Here is an 18,684-nt window from a genome sequence, read left to right as displayed (position 1 = left end):
CAGAAAGAAGTAGGGGAGATGAGACCAGTGATTCTTAACTAGGGGGGATTTGGGGCTTTGGTGATGTTTGGAGACATTTTTAGTTGTCACCATGCGTGTGTGTTGCTGGTGGCCAGTGGGTAGAGGACATCCTGCAATGCACAGGACAGTCTCCCATCACAAAAAATGATCGAGCTCTAAAAGTTAGCAGCTCTGAGTGGAGAACCCTGCATAGAGGAACGGACACTCACTGAATTAACAGGATCTAATCTCAGTCCTCAGACTGTAAGAGTAATGGCCAAGAAATCACACGTTCTTTCTAATATTATGAGAAATCATGAAATTATATATGCGGAACACTCTGATTTCTTCAGAAGAAAGGGTCTCTATAAAATCAAAGCACAGTTATTATTACTGCACTATTATGAGCTCATGAAATTGTGCCTTAAGAACTGTATTCCTCCCCCTTGGAAAAAAAAATTCCTCCAGGAAAAGAAAACAAACCAGAAATGATCTCATCGTGATTACACCTGCCACACCAAAAAACAGACACAGTTCAGAGAAACTAAATTCTTTCCCTGCAGCAATGAAGTAAGCTGCGTCTGTAATTAAGATCTTCATAAGGGAGGCAGGAGGCTTGATGCAGTCGCTGCAGGCCATGAGGTGCAGAGCTGCCCCGCTGGGTCGAAAGCAAGAACAATTGAAATAACAACCTCCCTCACTGCTTCTGGCTCTCACGTGTTCTCTGCACAGGTCCATATTTCAAAAAGGGCCTTTCCTTCATTTCTAGAGATGCCTATTTCTGCAAGGGAGAAGAAAAGAACCAACTAATTATTTACCAGTAAAGTGTATTGATGACTCTATGTGAAAAATTCACCTGAATTCACTTAAAACAAGAGCGCCTCTTAGATAATTTCCTGTCAAAAGGCTGACATAAGGGAAAAGGGATAATGCCTTCAGCAGCTGATCTTTGGATCGATTCACGTTGGCTGTCTAGGGTGGCCGTGTGCTCCCGAACTTTCCAAGACAGTCCCAGTTTCAAGTGTCTTTCCCATTGTCAGACCGTATGTCCCATCGTTGGGTTGTGAAACGTGGATGCATATCCACAGAAGTTATATATATTTTAAGCTAAAAATAAAAGATAGGCATGCAAGTATGTATCTTTCTAATGGGTCTGCCTTGGTGGAATTTAGGATTTGGGAGAAAAAAAGGATAGGTATTGATGAGAGTGTTTGATTCAGTCAATGGACATGTTCTCCAATTGACAAGTTGATCTTTATAAGGAAATGAGATATATTTTAAGGCCATCTGGGCCTCTGTGAGATCATCGAGAAGTCTTGGCTTCCCAGGGAATGGGGTTAAGATAAAGAATGCTGTTGGGGCGCCTGGGTGGCTCAGTTGGTTAAGTGACTGCCTTCGGCTCAGGTCATGATCCTGGAGTCCCGGGATCGAGTCCCGCATCGGGCTCCCTGCTCGGCAGGGAGTCTGCTTCTCCCTCTGACCCTCCTCCCTCTCATGCTCTCTGTCTCTCATTCTCTGTCTCAAATAAATAAATAAAATCTTTAAAAAAAAAAAAAGAGAAAGAATGCTGTTGAGCTCACTGTATTCTTATTGCTCCCTTCCCTTCCCCCATCCAAAGGTACGCTCAACACACTTAGCTCCAAGTGGAGGAGGCTGGAGAATCGGAGAATAACATGAAGTTCTATCCCAGAGGAGCATTCCAGGAAAATAGGTCTTCAAAATTTTGCTTATGCCAATGCCGTGGTAGGGCAATACTGCAGGTCCACTAACCCACTTCCTGCCAAACTCGGACTCACACCACAAGTGTCTGGTAACCAAAAAACAAACAAACAGAAGAATTCATCGACAGATTACTGACATGTCCTGATAGACACTAAAGACTCAACACCGAGAAGCCTGGAGCATCTACAAGTCTACTTTACTAGCTTCCTGGTGGGCTGGTTTTGCTTGTTAGGGTTATTGGGGGTGGGGTGAATTCTAGCTCATTCTTTTAGGAGAGCACAGGGCCGGGTGACAGAGAAGCCTACATGAGTCCATTAGCCACATCCCCTGTGGGAGTGAGGTGCTAAGTTAGCAATAACAAACTCACTACTACAAATCAATGAGATTAAGGCTAATTCATAGAGGAGCATAAGGTTTCCACATAACTAAAAAAAATATATATATATATAAGAAAAAATATTAAGGGCACATCATTTTGTCTAAATACATATTGGTTTAATAAATAGGAAAGATCTGGTTTAAATCTTAACCTTATATACTTTTTGGTTGCTGCAACTTTCTATCGAGCTTCCCAAATAATTCCCCCCGAAACGCACTCAAACACACACACCTACACATACACACAAAGAGTAAAGAAGAAATTAAATTTCAACTCCAAAGATCCTATCAGACATTTTTGTGCAATGCTTGCACCTTTACATAGTCATGGTTGCTCAATCTTTATTTCTGGTAATCGTAAGTATCAACATTCCACTAAGAAACATTTCTGGTAACGTTTCTATTACCTTGACATATTAGAAATATAAGGAGGAATTCTCATTTGCAACATATACACCATGATTTACAAAGAGATAAGACACCTCCAAAGTGATGGGCCCAGCCTTGGAATAAGGTTCCTGAACCACCTAAACACCATTTAGCACCATTAATGGTTGGGGAGGAGGTTGGGGGGAAAAAGACTAGCTCTTTTTAAAGAATAAACTGGTATTTAGTAGTCCATGATGGGGCCCAGGCATATGTATTTGAGAGCACTTGACTGGCAAGTTAAGATCTCCATGATCAGCTGCCCCAGCCCCACTCCAGGCATGAAAACATGACTGTCAGAACTCATGCATGTTTTATGGGGTGCCTGTTCCATCTTCCTCGAAGTATATGCCTCAATTCACCTAGATCTCATTGTCAACTAAAAACTACCTTCTCAAAGAATCACTCTTTCCAGGGGACGGTGGCAGGGATCACCACCAAGGCCATTTCTCTTAAAATGAAGATTCTTCAGGAAAACAGACTTTTGCAGCCGAGCTGTAATGTTCCCCAGGCATGCATCGTCCTCATTAACCAGTACGAATGACCACAGGGAGATGACTGGAATGCTCTAAGTAAATAAGATGGAGGGGGTGCCATTGATGGAGTATGGACAGGGTTTTTTTTTGGGGGGGGGGGATGTCCCCTTCCATGCGCACATTCTTTGCAATCATCCATCACCTAGGAGACCAGCAGCTATTCTCTGCACTTTAAGTTGGAAATACAGCATTTCTTCCCAGTGGTCCTTCTTGTTTATCTTGGCAATGAAGCTTGGTAATTAAATCTATATGTTACTGCAGAGTAATGCCATGGGCCCAGTGGCTGGCATCTCAAACCAATTTGTTTAGGTTTCTTTCTAACCCTAAAACGATCTAAAGATAGATCACCAAGACCTCTTACTTTACATCTCCTGTAGTAGGATAATATATAGTTTCCCCTGAGCTTCCATACCCCCAAATCACCTCCTTCGCATTTTACCTTCAATTTTGTACATTGATAACTTTCTCTTGTCCTCACTAATATATTTGTTATGGATAAGTGATTCTAGCAAATGCTTCCTCTTAAATTTTTATCTGTATAATGCTTCTATATCTATATATTATATATGTCTTATAATGCATCCTATAATAGCTGCCATTTTACATGCCTATGTGCTAAAAATAGATGATTTTCATATAGTATATCCTTGCCACTATCTGATAAGATCAGTATTCTTACTCCCTTTTTATAAATGAGGACACAGAGGCCTGAAGTAGCAAAAGTGGGATTTGCAACAAAACCCAGGTCCTTTCCACTATGCCATACAGCACTAAGACTCTTTTTAGTGGCAAAAAACCAAACCAAACAAAACACCTACCTCTTTTTGATAGCTATTTATGAAAGTATTTTACGTCCTTCAACATTCAATTCAGTATCCGTTGAGTGTTGACTACGAGCAAGGTCCTGTAGTTTTAGATATATCAAATCTTGTTAATAATGCTGGAGATCCTAAGTCATTCATATATTAGCAAAGGGGCACATCAGTGTGCTGGTAAACCCCTGTTGTCTGGCATCTGTATTTCCACACTACACATCCAGGCCCATGGCACACTAAACAATACTCAACCATCTTTAACTAGTTAACTGGGATTTTGACAGAATCCTGTCACCAAGTCTTGATCCATACTATCCTCTCAACACCTATCAACGCAGAGAGCCAAGGCTGACTAGCATTGTCTATTTTACTATATGCCAGGAGCCGTGGTGGAGCCGTGGTAAAGCCGTGGTTCTTTACATCCATCCTTAGAACAATAGTCTGACACAGGTATTATCCCTATTTTACAGATAAGAAAATTGAGGCTCAGAGAGCTTGCCTTGCCTGAAGCTGTCGAGCCGTAAGTCACAAGAAACAGAAATGCCTTTCTCCAAAGCCGCTACTCTATCCACAAGAACATGTAAGATCAAGGCCGTGCCCCCTCCAGGCTGTAACAGATCCTAGATCACACTTTTTCTTCAAGGACTTGTCTAACAATCTGCCTCTACCCCCAAATAAGGGGTGGGGGCTCTCATTTTCAGTGGGGCTTCCTTCAAACTGGACGGCCCCCCGGGGCACCCAACGGCAGTTACAGGTATCCTTCCCATAGTGACTCCTTGGAAGGGGTTAATAAGTAAGGGAGTGCTAACAGAGTAGGACAGAAATGGAAAACATAAAGCCTGTTGTAGGGATTACAGGTCAGTCGAGGAGACAAACGTGTAGGCTTTTGATGGTTTTATAGAGTGGATGGATGAGGAGACCTGGCCGGTGGGAGGTGACAGGATAACCCAGTAGGGTAGACACAGAGACAGAGAGCCGGGGGCCAGTGAACGGGAGCAGCAAGAGACCAAGCTTTCCCACAGCAGAGTCAAAAGAGAGGAGAGAGGTAGTGGGTACGGGGTGGGTTGTCAGGGCACCGTGTCTACGTGGGTGGAGGAGGCGAGCTGCACGCAAGTCTGCTAGCAGAGCCGCATAAGGACTGCTTGAATGAAAAAATGAGAGAGGATAAGGTCATAAGGGCACACAAGGGGGAGGGAATTTGCAAAGGGGAAAAAGTGGAGAGGAAGTTTTTTAGAAGTCTGGGGGTGTGAGGGGGGAGGGTAGGAGCAGCAGACAGGAAGCCACTGATGATTCTGAGAAAAGAAGTGATGTATATTACAGTAAGGAAAGGATGCTAAAGGAATCCTTGGTATGTCCCGCGCTGCGCAGCTTGCTAAATTTGGTATCGTCAGAGTACCTCCAGCTCTCCAAAGACTTTCATCTCTACGTGGGTAAGTCCTGTAGCTCTCACAGTGGGTTTGCTCAATAAACACATCCATCCATAAACAATTCAGTTACTCGTGAAACATCTTTCGGTGCCTTTAAAATTCCCAGATCTCACCTAAGATTTAAAAAGGAGCGTGGGGGACCGGAGTCTCTCGTTCGGATGGAGCGCAACGAATCACTGACAAGAGAATACATAATTCAAAGCCGAAATGTCAGAGCAAGGAAAGAGCGGGGAATTATCGAAGTCATAAAAGTCGCCTGAAGACCCTCGATCATTTTTTCTCAGTGTAACTCTAGAAAATAAAAGGAGTTTCAAAGTCCCCCTCAAAAGCGTTCCACAGTACACACGTTGTTTGCCCACAGCCAACCAGAACACAGCGATCTGCGTTCCAGAATCCAGTTTTCTCATTTCTATTATAAGCTCCACCTGTACTTTTTCTTGGCTCAAAACGTTGAAGAGTGAATTTGTTGTCGACCATACTTCAGTGGGGAAAAAAAAAATTGTGGAATGGTAGACTAGATAACATAATTTAGAATTTTAGGGTAGGCACCCAGGGTTCCGAAATTTGGCAGTCACAGAGGCTGCTCAGCTATTAGAGATCAGACAGGCAGTGCAGGCTGAGCTCTAACCAGGCCTGGGCCTGCACAAAGTGGGCGGGGTCTCGGGCGTCCGCTCAAACACAGCTGTGCACGCATGCTTCAGTCCCCCTCCTGGCGGACAGCAGAAAAGATCTGCTTCCAGACCCTCAGAAGGGGAGCCTTCCCTGGACGAGCCACCACCACCACCGACCCACCGTGCCCTCCCCCCCGTTTCAGGACATGCTTTGCATATTCAGAAGCTCTCAACAAACGCAGGCCCTGCGATTTACAGTCTACTATCACAGAACCTCACAGTGAAGCCTTTTAAGACAGATGGCCCCTAAAGTCCATATGAAACTGCAGCCTCCCCATGAACACCACCACCACCACCAAGAACCATAAAATGGAAGCAAGCTAGGCTGGATGTGTGCTAACCAGAACCGATGTGTTCACCAGTAATAGCTTACATTCCACAGTTCTCAAGATTATTCTAAATACAGAGCCCCGCCGGCCTGAGGCTGCGGAAAAGTGCAGAATGAGTGGGGGTTTGGTTGCCCTCTAGTTATGATTCCTGAAGTAGCCAAACCAGATAATCTAGTTAAAAAAAAAAAAAAAAACTTATAGTGGCTGAATTAGAAATCTCTACAGTGAACAGAAGTCTGACTGTGCTACATTTATAGCGTGTAGAGCGACACAGGGTTTCAAAGATAATTCCTGACTCCAGGATTTTGCAATCGAATAATAATCTGGTTTTACTACCGAAGTGGCTCAGATTAAACAAATAACTGCCAAACGTGCGTTATACTTTGCTTTGTCGAGTTATAGCTAAAAAAAAAAAAAAAAAAAAAAAAAATCTATCCTGCAGGAATACTGGAGATGAAATAGTCTTAAACTCCCTGGGGGACAAAAACAGTCACACAGGACGTTTCAGGGAGGTCACAGATGATTCTTTCTTTAATAGTGGTTTAAACTCACAAGTTTTGGAGCCAGATCGCTTTGGTTCAATTAACAGCTCCGCGACTTTTAAAGCTGTGTGGCTTTGGATAAATCACTTGGCCTTTCTGTGCCACAATTTCCACATTTGGAAATAGCACCCACCTCATAGAGTTTTTGGAAGGGTTAAATATGACAATCCTGTATTATCATGGTAACTCTTAATACCATTTATCATCCCTCTACCTTGGCGTCATCTCCTCGACTTAAAATGACAAAATCGTCTCCTGAAATAGAGTTGTCCATTACTAGAGAGAAGACAGGCTTTATAAGACAGGGACAGTAGATTTCTTCAGGTACTGCTTTATTTTATAGTCACCCCAAGGTGTCAATTTGGCATTTAGCCGATAAGAGAAATCAATGTTTTTTTCTGGTGAAAAAAGCTAATAACATGAGCTAATGACAACCATATATTTACACCAGGCAGGGTGTTCAACACTGGTAAGACCCGGCAAAGAGAAGGGTTTTTTTCATGAGTGCCAATCACAATTTATTCCATCAGTTGCCATGATGTTTTCTCTCCATAAGAATAAAATGAAACACGATGAGGTCACTGAATAAAAGTGACTTTAGACTTTGTCGCTTTTGTCACTTTCTAGATTGAGGTATTCAGCATTGATTTCAGCCACTTGTACTTTCCAGTCATAAATGTATGAACAAGAAATAATGGAATAATAATAATAATAATAATAATAATGGAAAGCTAATAGTACAATGATAACTGATACATGTGCCTTCACACATGTAACCTTTCCAAGGACAACCATAACTCATGCATTATAATGAAGACTTTTGGCATCTTGATTTAGAGCTTTTGAACGAGATTTATAGCTTTTGAATAAAAGATTTATCACTGAGGTTAACCAGTGGCTATTAGCCAGAACCGAGTATTTACAACCTCACATTAAAAAAGGATGGGCCAGAAGCTACATAATTCAGAAAGGAAGCAAAGTAGCTCCCAGCTAGCACAAACCTGAAGGTCAGACAGGTAATACAAATTGTCAATCCAAAAGCATAGCCACCTTGCCAACCGTCATTTTAATAATAGCACATTTGTTTAAAAGCATTAGGTCTCATGTCTATTCTAGAAGTCACACCCAATTCACTGCAATGTACTTCGAAGTGCAGTGTCTCTGGGAGCTGCTTGCCTGGTTAGACGGGGGTGCCTTAAATAAAATAGGGATATTCCGAGCAAGTTATAATCCTTTTGCCAAGAATACACAAAAACAATGGAGCAAAATGCATGGGAAAATAATGTATCATGACATTCTGTAAGCTACAGGGACAATAAGCTGGCTGGACACTCCAGACCCTCAGCCCATTCAAACACCAGTAAAAGTATTTTCAAGAAACGGCAGATCCTCATCTGTTCTTACATCCAGTATCATTTTAGGGTGTCAGAATTCTCCACCATCCGCTGTGTAACAGTACCTGGGGCTTTTAATTTCTCCCACCCAAGGTACATAAGGCAAACTGCTTCTCTTATCAAATGCTTAAAGCAAAGGCTGAAAACTGCTTTGAGAGCCAGTCTCAGAGACTCAGCAATTCTGATTCCTCTCTCATTACAGCTCGGGTACAGTGGAGGCCAGGCCTGGGGGGAGCCTCGCGGAGACTTGAACTCCTCTTCAAGTTAGACACCCTCCGAATTCCAGGGCTCCCGCAGCGGCTCTAAGACGAATTCCCAAAACTTTCAGGGGAGATGGACCAGGGTGTGCTGTGAACTCCCGGAGTGGGTCTCAGAGACTGGGTCTCTGCCTGCCGGATGCCAACCTCGGTGACTGAGACCCATCTCTCCCAGGCCCCTTCGGGGTCCCTGGAGAGGAGTTGTCACAGTGGGCAACACACACACACGGACGCACACGCGGAAACCTCAAGGAAAAGGCACCCGCTTACCTTATACTTCATCTCGGCGGCGGGGAGAGTTGAGCCGTTTTCCTACACTAGTGAGACTGCATCAAGCCCTGGCGAGTCCGCCCCTCCATGGAGTGCAGAGCTAAATGAAAGTGAGAACGGTCCGGGCCTGGGCGGGTTTGCCAGTCGCAGCGCGCAGAACTCCCTCACGCACAGCTCTGAGCTCACTGTTTTGATCGAGGCTGGCCGAGCACCGACTACATTTGCATACCGCCCGCCATTGGCTGGCGGACCAAGGTAGCGCGGGGCCCCGCCCACCTCTTCGCAAAACTGACAAAGAACTTGTAATGTGGTCATTTCTTCTTCTATTAGCAGAAAGGGTGGAAAATAGAACGATGTGGGGAACCCTCTCGAACTTTACTCCCCATCCGCCAACCCCCCCCCCAAAAAAAAACCCGGGAAAAGGAGATTCTTTTTCAGATTAACCTAAGTTTTAAAGAAATTGAATTCGCAGAGCAGTCTGACAGTCGTGCTTCCTGTGACCTAGCAACTCCTTCATAAACCCATTTCATTTCAAAGCCATTCACCTCCCAATCTCTACATGAAACGAATTCGGGGAACAAAAGGTTTTCTGTCTCCGGGCCCTTTTTTACTAACTACCCCTGCTGATCTCTCTCTCTCTCTTTCTCTCCTCCCCACCCCTCCCCTTTTTTGTGGCTGTTTGCTTTTTTTGTTCTTTTCAATGTTCAAAGTACTTGCAACGTCAGTCTGCAGAGGAGACAAAATACAATTCTCTCTCAGTGAAAAGGAACTCCCCTATCACAGGCACCCGGGCTTCCCTGGCCAGCTTCTCACCAGGGCCTCAGAGAGCTGTCAGCCACATTCCGCGATCTTCTCTGGCTTTGCTGAGGATAAAGGTTAGATGTGACCTCTCCGAAGAGGCTGGCCAGTGCACGCCCTATACATCATCGCTGTCCACTGAGTACTGTGTCCTTTGATGGCTGGCATTTCTAGCTCCAGCTTTGAACACTGCAGTGTTTTCCTTCTGACCTCTCTCCTGAAGATGACCCATTAACCCACCAACACTTATTATCAGACGAACAAAAAATGCCCAGTTTGATGAGCCTGGTTAAGAAAGACCAGTCTGTCCAGTGAAGCACAGAACATTTGGTTCAGCCTCCTGATTTCTACAGAGAAAGAGATCACCCAGGAGAAGACAGAAACAGTCACCTTTAGCGACTCTTTGGAAGGCTAGAGCTGATAGAGGGGAAAATTCCTTTTCACTGGGTCTCAGGGTTGAGACTGGAGTGATTGTAGACAATAGCTGTCCCTGAGTGGGATGGGCTCCAACCAGACTACACGACTTGGATGGAAAAAATCGGCTCTTATTTTTTTCCTGACCTAGTTGGATCAGAATCAGTTTGATTCCCCTCCCCCACAAATTCCCAGTGGATTAAAATTCTACTTTTATGATCCAAACAAAAAGAACAGGAGAGCAGCTGTCCTGCAAAAGTGGTTTCCAGATACAGGGCTCATAGCTTAGATCACAGTTTAATATGGCACTGATTCCCTGGACGTGACCAGCCCCCCACCCCCATCCCCCCCTTACTAGCGGTCATAATGAGGTTGACACACCCATTCGGGCCTCAGCTTGGACTTTGCTTTTCCTCATTTAGCCTTGGAGTGAAAATGAGCCTGAGTGATTTTGCAAGATCTTTCTGAACATAGATAAAGCATGCAGCATATTGCATTGCAAAGGCTCTTCCTAATAGTCCCACAGTCTCCTGGGCGAGTCATTAGTTTGCAGGAAATTGTATTTTTGGTGTCTGCCTGGATCAGTCAAAGACCTTCTCATCTGTAAGATGAGTCTTGTGGCCTCCAGAAGATCTAGATAACATTCCTTTGGCTTCCTAAGCAGTGAAGCTGAATCCGCCTTCTGTTTAGTTTGATGAGTACCATTGAGTAGGTGAAAACTATCTCACTCCATTTCAATGCTTTCAAACGGTTTCCCAAAGCATTTGCTAGGGCTTTTTGTCATTTCCTTCTCGCCAGAAAGTTTAATTCATGCTAAGTGGTCTTCTTGCTTTCCTGTTTCTCTCCTGTTGGATAAGACACCTCAAATCTACCTGCAGTTCATTTCAGGGCAGTTTGGGTCAGCATTAGTTACCTTGGAGTCAGGTAAACTCTGTTAGAATCTCAACAAATTTTCTTAATTTCATGATTTTGGTGCCCTGAAGTATAAATTAGGGAAAATAATACTACCTACTTGCTGGAGTTATAATGAGTATTGAATGAGATAATATGCATAGGGGCAGCTGGGTGGTTCAGTGGGTTAAGCAGCTGCCTTTGGCTCAGGTCATGATTGCAGGGTCCTGGGATCGAGTCCCGCATCAGGCTCCTTGCTCAGCGGGGAGCCTGCTTCTCCCTCTGCCCCTACTTGTGCTCTCTCTCTCTGTCTCTCTGACAAATAAATAAATAAAATCTTTAGAAAAAAATAGATCATGTGCATACCCAGTACTATCTTAATTAATGTTTGCTTATTAATTTTTGTTATTAATTATTTCATCTTAAATTCATCATATATCATTACTATATTGTGTAACACTATTATGATATATAAATATATAAATATTTATTTAATTGTATTCATTATGACTGTTATGACTGTTATGACTGTTAGACCGCTGTCAATATTTTAAGTGTGATAAGCATTCAGAAAAAGGTGGAAGACAGCTTTCTAATTTAACAGATATTGATTGAGCACCTCCCAGGTACTGTTCCAGGTGGGGAAGGTACAGGAGCAACCCAGACAGACAAAGTCCCCAAAGTGCTTACAGTCTCCTGGGAGTGGGGGACAATAAGTATGTAATACAGTTTTGGAGTGATAAATGCCATGAAGAAAAATTAAGCAGGGAAAATTGCTAGAGGAAAACAGATGAGGGTGGGGGGGGGGTGTCTTCTTTTAGAGAGTGGTCAGGTAAGCCCTTCTAGGGAGGTAATATTGAAGCAGAAATCTGAATGGCACGAGGGATCCACTCAAAGATCTGGGCAGAGGAAAGCACCTGAGCTTGGTGTGTTTAAGAACAGCATATAAGCCCCGTGTACCTGGAGTCGGGCACCTGGGGTTCGGGTGGAGGAGACCGAGACAGGTCGGTGGTGGCAGTTGGATTTCCTCCGGAGCTCCAGAGGAAGTCACCGGAGTGATCTGAGCAGAGAATGATGTGATCTGTTTCTCTGTGTTTTTACCCTTTGTGTAAACACTCAAGGGTAGCAGGCCCTTGGTTAAAATATTGAGCTCTGGTCTTAACACAGTTTACATAATGCAGCTAGTTGTTACTGTATTCATATTTAGTGTTAAGTATATTAGTATTTAGGCACTTAGTATGTTTTTTCCTTCCCCCTTTGGGGAAACACAAATTCTCTCACTGAATCAAAAAACAGCCCCAACCCCTTCTATTGCCTGGGATTTTTGGATGCAAAAATACTGTTTAAACTATGCTATATAAACACTGTCGACCGATCTATGGGGCCACCCTCCTACTCCCGTGGGTAGCCTCCTAAAATGGGCCAGGACGCTGGGGCTCGGGCCCTACCCTATGCTCACCCACACCCTGCCGGCCCCTCAGCCTGCCACCTGCCTGCTGGTGGCCAGGGGCTCTATCTCACCTGATGCTGATACAGACAGGAGCAAGGGATATGGCACCGGACAACGTCCAAATGATTTTCCAGCTGCCGCTGGACACGGGCGTGGATACAGCAAGAAATCAAGAGGATGCCAGAGGGAAGAGATTCTCCTACGCACAACTTGGGAGGAACCCATGTGGCTGCTAAGAGCGAAGGGCCAGGTCAGAACATGCAAGGGCAGAAAGTGAGCTCAGGAACCTAGAGCAGCCCCTCTGAAGAGGATGAAGCTGCTCCGAGGGCCGGGTGCTCGCACGGGGTGCTACCAGGTTGGCTCATAACAGCAATCACTGTTTCAGGTCCATTCTGTCTCTCTTGTCTGATCTATTCCAGTCCTTCCTTTGTCATTTCCCCGCTTGCAGTCTCTCCCTGCTGGAAGCTATCTTCCACATCGCTACCTGTTTAATTTCTAGAGTTCAGAGCACATTGCTACTGGGATTAAAAAACCTCTAGGGACACTTCAGTGCCTTTAAAAACAAAATCTGCAGACTTTGGCACGGACTATAATTTGAGCCCCCCCCTTCCTTTCTGGCCTCATCCCCTCCCATCCCCCCACCCCACATCCCACCCTCCAGCCAAACTGGCGGGACTCACCAATTCTAAGACACACTTGTACTGTCCTGACTCCGCACAGATGGGTCCTTCTGCCTAGTGCGTCCTCCCTTCACACGTCTGCTATCAAGCCGAGCCCCAACACTAACCCTTTTGTACTTCCTCGTCAACAACCCCCACTCTGCCCACCTCCTCCTTTCAGAACTAATTCGTCCCTCCCTTCACTATGCCCCCATTGTATTTGGAACACGGCCCTATTGTAAGGCTTTTCCACATTGTACCATAATATTGGTTGATCTCTGTGGCCCCAGCTTCAAGGTGAGCTCCAGAGCTCCAGGATGGTATCCTGTTCATCTCTGTGTCCCGCGCAGGCTCATGCCTCATAGGGGCTTAAATACTTGCTGAATGAATGGATGAATAAGAGGACAGCAGTAACTTCAAAGAATGTCTATTTTCTGAGAGTTCTGTGTGACGCTCAGGAAAGGAATGGAGAAAACTTGAGTTTGAAGGCGTGGTTTACATTAATAAGAAGCGAAGCTAAGATGCAACGTTTCAGAACCTACTCAAGGCCTGTTGCCAGTTCTGGCTCTTGGACATGGTTTGGTCTGAAAACTCCAGCTTGTAGGCCTCCTGTTTTTGTGTGATCGATGAGCTAAGAATAGCTTTTACATTTTTTATATGATTGGAAAAAAAGAAAAAGAAGAATATTCCATGAGTTGTGAAAATTATGTGAAATTCACATTTCAGTGTCTATATATAAAGTTTTATTAGAACACAGGCACCCCTTCCTTTACAGGGTGCCTTTTGAGCTATAATGGCAGGCTTGGGTGGTTGTAACTTGAAGAGGTAATGGCTGCAAACCCCCTCCCCCCAAAATGTATTATTTGGCCCTCCACAGGAAACATTTGCTGACCCATGCTCTAGAATAGTGCAAGATAGATGTATCTCTGAGTTCAGACTCAAGGATAGATCCTTCCACATCCACAGGGAAACGATCTAGAAATACCCCTTCTATGGCCATGTGTTATGATTTCTAGTTTGAAAAACAAAATCTACAAAAACCAAAGTTATTTCACAAAATAATGCGAGGCAGCAATTTTTCCATTCTGTAAATCTCCAGAAATCTCCCTAAACAAAGACGAGCCACCAAGAGTTTTCCAACTGACCTCTGGCATACTCAGCCTCGATCGAAACCCTCCTGGCTGCCAGGCCCTAGTGCTACATATCACAAACGTGATTTCATTGAATATTTATCTGATATGACAACCCTAATCTTACATGTAACAAAATTGGAGACCCAGAGAGGTCACACAGCTTGCACAAAGTTACAGGTGGATGAGTGTGGGTCTGGTGTTGGAAGGCAGGCTCTCTGGCTCCTGAGTCTGTGGGTCCTCACCGCTGTGCCTACTGTCCCCCAGCATCCCCTGGAAGTCTTCATTATCTGAGCTCCCCACTTGTCAGTCAGTTCAATGAGGTAGCTTCTCCACCCAAGTGGGACTAAACCCAACTGAAGAGCAAATTGTCAAGTTGTGACACACCTCATCCGTGCTTTCAAGCCCTGCTTGTCTAGACTGTCCCCCTTAATCATTGTGCCTCTTTAGGTCCCATCTTTCCCCCTGCTTGCACCCTGTCTCCTTCATGAGACCTTTCCTTTCCATTGCTGATCTCTTCCCCACCCCCCTGTCTCTCCCTACCTCTGCCCTGGGTCGGTGCTTCCCAAAGCTGACCCCCCTTAAAAGCAATTATGAATGCTCCGTGGGCCTGGGGAGGGGACTTGGAATCTATACATTTTAAAAAATATCCCCCAGGTGATTGTGTACACAGCTTGTCATTTAGTGCTTAGGTGTTGTCTTTACTGTTTCTCCTGGGAGGAAGAGCTTCTTCTCCGCAGTGAGATTTCAAGCAACTTGGGGAAGGGGATTTATGCAGGCAACTGAGTCTCATGGTATGTCTTCCCAAAGCCCTGTGTCTTGTCCACGCTCCCAGCCTTTGCTGACGCCAACGTGGAAAAAATAAGTCACTTTTCAGCCGGCAAAAGAAAGAACACCTCTCACTCTAGGCAATAGCCCCCCCCCCTTTTTTAATCTGTTGAGCTGGTCAAGCTCTTAGAATGAATGAAAGTCTGTTACTAAAGAGATGCTCTAGATACAGTCTCTAACACCTGTTTCTTCCTGTGCTGGGGAATGGAGTGTTCATTCACTTTCTCACCACTACTATTTTGGTGAAAGAGACTCACTAAGGCTGCCCAATCCTAGCTCTTCCCACCCACCCCCTCCCTTAACAATTATTTTATTATTATTATTTTTAAAGTTTTTCTTCCTACCCACCCCCCCTTTTAACAATAGTGTCTGAAGGATAAACTCTATTTTCTGAAAGAGTTGTTAAAAACATTGTCTTATAATATTTGTTTCTGCAGATGGAGGATGTTGTTTATTAAAAAGGCTTGTTGACTCATGATCCCAAAATTACTTCTGATTTGGCGCCCTCTGACTTACTTCTTATTCTCACTCAGTGACAAGCCACCAGGGAGGGGTGGGGCTCTAAACAACAGAGAATAGAAATGATTCTTTGGGGCGCCTGGGTCGCTCAGATGGTTAAGCATCTGTCTTCAGCTCAGGTCCTGGGATCTCAGGGTCCTGGGATCGAGTCCCGCATCGGGTTCCCTGCTCAGTTCAGAGCGTGCTTCTCCCTCTCCCTCTGCCACTCCCTCTGCTTGTGCTCTTCTGTCTATCTCTCTGTCAAATAAATAAATAAAATCTTTAAAAAAAAAAAAAAGATTCTTCTAGAGTTCTCTTTACTGCATGACATGGTGGATTCCCACACTGTGACGACTTTACAAGGTCTCATTGCCCCGTTTTACTGAGCCAAGTTTATAAGTGTGTCTTTGTGAACTTCCTTTAAAAAATCTACCATCCTCTTTTCCCTACCCCATTTCCCACTGCCATCTGTCACAGATTCTTTGAGGTGGCTTTTAATTTTCCAAAGGGTGAAGTGCTAAAATGGTGTGCCTTAGACCCTATCCGTCCTTGATAAACCATGAAAGAATATATGCAATCCTGTGTCACCAACATGCTACTAAAAACCTACATAGACTCATGTAAATTGCCCTTGGTAATTATGGGCAATACCTGGACTTGATTTTTGAAAAACTCTAGTTGTGAAGTTTTTGATGTTTTACATATACATCCATCATAGTGTTATTATAACTCTGGAATCCTTAATTACTACCTTCCCCCCACACACAAAGAATAAAAAACAAAACAGATTAAATTATATGTCAAGTAAACTTGCTCAACTTTAGTAAAATATGATAAGCAATGATGAGGTTCCATTTTAGCATGTAGTATTTTCTTCCTGTGAAGGATTTGGGGAGTTAATTTAGGGGTGAAATTGTGAGCAAGACGAACGTGCGAAGGTTTGTTTACATTTCCACTCTTTAGATGTAACCAGTTGGGCACAGGAATGACGTTCAGTGGGACAAAAGGATTTTATTGGTAAAATTGTGCAGGCTGCCTGGCAAGGCTCTCTCCTGCTCTCTCCTGCTCTCTCTAGCCATGAGGTATTCTGTTATTGCATGCTTCAGTTTGTCCAAGTAAACTATTTGTTACTCAAAACTGTCATGGAAGTCTCTTCTGCTGCTAGAAACGGCAGACTGTGGATCCTTACAAAGGTCAAGGTGATCTGCCACGACCATGTAGACAGAAATCCCATGCCTAGGTGGAGGATGGCCTGTTTTTCCGGAAGGCACTGCTGGACACAAGGACATTGCTATGTGATGTGTATCCGGTAAGAAGGGACAAATGCACCAAGCTTCCTTCTTGCTCACTTTTGTTCTTCCTTTATATATTCTTTTTTTTTTTTTCTTTATATACTCTTAAGTCTGAAGTCTTCCTGTCCTCTCCTTGCATCTGTACCTATGATGGAACATGATAACGTGACATGATGTGCGGTTCCCTCTCCACTTATGCTCCTGTCCAGGTGTAGTAAACAGAGAGGCTTAGGGACTGTGGGCCCAACATGCCTGGATGGGGCCGGATGTTCTGTGTCCAGTCTGTTCCTCCAGACACACTGGCCACTAAAATTCACCTTCCACATCCAGCATCCAGCCTACCTCCAGGTGGAGGTGGGGGGCGGAGGTGGAAGCGGAGTGGGGTGGGAAAAGATCAGGGAGCATGGCCGGGTGGGTGTTTTGAACACTGGATGACCACTTTCCTGGAGGCACAGGGTAAACCATTTCTTCAGGGATTTGGAGATGCATTCCTGCCCACCCCCCGCCGGCCCTGAAAGGGGCCAGCTAACCCAATCCTCCAAAGAAGCCGGCCTCCTGTTCCTTGCTGCCCTCACCAGCTGGGGCCAGTGAGTGTCCAGCAGGCCTCGTCCCAGGGCACCAGGCCTGTCTGGCCAGCCCTGGCGACCGCCAGCTGGCGCTGATGAGCGAGGGGAAGGAATCTGAGTAATGCAGGGCCTTGGGGGGTGGCGGGGGGTGGGGGGGGACAGGAGAGGAGGAATGTGGTGTGGGGACACAGCTCAGCCGGCACTGTTTGAGCCAAGCTTTTGAAGAGTTTGATTCATTTTAGAAAGCAAACAAACTGCTCCAGCTATCAGCAATCTTTTATTTTGTCTGCGAGAGGAATGCCTCTCCAGCGTGGGCCGGGCACTGGGCGGTGGTGGAGACGCGGGTGTCCACCCTTGACTTGCCATGTGGAGTGTGGACGGCGCGTTCCTTTCTGCCCACTGAAGCTGAGAAATGCAGAGCAGCTCTCTTCCTTGCAAGAAAAGCCGAGGGGGGAGCCCTGCTAATTAATGAGCAAGCCGGAGGTCTTGAGCCTCACGCGCTCACACCACGGGGACTTACAGAGGTTGAGCGTGAGTTCCCACCATTCGCTTATGTCCTGGCACCCTGTGACTTCAAACGGGGGCGGGTAGAAAAAGGGGTGTTGCAAAGGTTTTCTTGAACTCTGGGGCCTGCGGGTCTCGTGATTCATGCTCTAACCAGCCTTGGGAGCTTCTGGTCTTCCCAAGGGCGGAGAGCTGGGGGAAGAAGCAAGGCTTCTGCTCTTTCTGCCCCTAGAAGATAGGGGCCACGTGTTCCCCAGCTTCAGATATCGCCGCCTCAAAATCACTCTACATCTTCAAAAGCCATCTCCTGTGCTGTTCTATTCACCAGGAAAACAAATCTCTTTCCTCCTTGCCCAGACTAGGCTGTGTTTCTTCTTCTCTTCTAACCTCCCTTTGGGACTCAGCTTCCCGCTCCCTCTTCTCTCATTTTTACCCCAAATCTCTCATATCCTGCTCTCTACGTGTACGTTCAGGTCTTCCTCATCCTAAATAGAGAGCCACAGTTCCTTGTTAAAAAACCTGGAGGCCAGAGGCATTGTGGGATTCCGAATATTTCAGATTTTAGAAGCAGACTGACCTATCCCCCAGACTACACAGTTCCCAGTGGGACCAGGGCCAGCCTCCCGTATGCAAACTCATTCATATTTCGGCAGGAAGATGTACGAAGACTCATGCCAAGTGGGGTAAATGAAGAATATGCGTTACCTTGGGCCTGTCAGGTCAGGTTTTGCTAAATGAGTTGTGAAAGAACTCGAGACTTTCAACCTTCATAACTGTGGATGAGCGAGCATGGACCACTTGTACATTCTAGTTCCTCTGGGCCTTCCCTTGGGCACTTCTCCTTCCCCCAACATCAGGCTGAGTGCTGTCTCTCTTCCACTTGCCAC

General features: G+C 45.2%; 1 protein-coding gene across 3 annotated transcripts in view; it reads right to left on the bottom strand.

Annotated features, from left to right (window-relative positions):
* Window positions 1-18,684, bottom strand: part of NEDD9 (neural precursor cell expressed, developmentally down-regulated 9) — a 188,959-nt gene that overhangs the window by 38,061 nt on the left and 132,214 nt on the right. The window contains exon 1 of one of the 3 annotated variants that reach the window (XM_045866377.3): window positions 8,768-8,962. The exons of 1 other annotated variant lie outside the window; for it this stretch is intronic. In XM_045866377.3, the coding sequence (XP_045722333.1) occupies window positions 8,768-8,779 (12 nt within the window). In that variant the 5' untranslated portion in view covers window positions 8,780-8,962. Of the gene's footprint in view, window positions 1-8,767; window positions 8,963-18,684 lie in introns of those variants that run through there. One more of the 3 variants, XM_045866373.3, reaches the window with a different exon arrangement.

This window comes from Mirounga angustirostris, unplaced genomic scaffold, assembly GCF_029215605.1.
Source record: "Mirounga angustirostris isolate CCGP_5_RB_7025 unplaced genomic scaffold, mMirAng1.0.hap1 SCAF_8, whole genome shotgun sequence".
In the NCBI taxonomy this organism is placed as follows: Eukaryota; Metazoa; Chordata; class Mammalia; order Carnivora; family Phocidae; genus Mirounga; species Mirounga angustirostris.
This window is presented reverse-complemented; position numbering and strand designations above follow the sequence as displayed.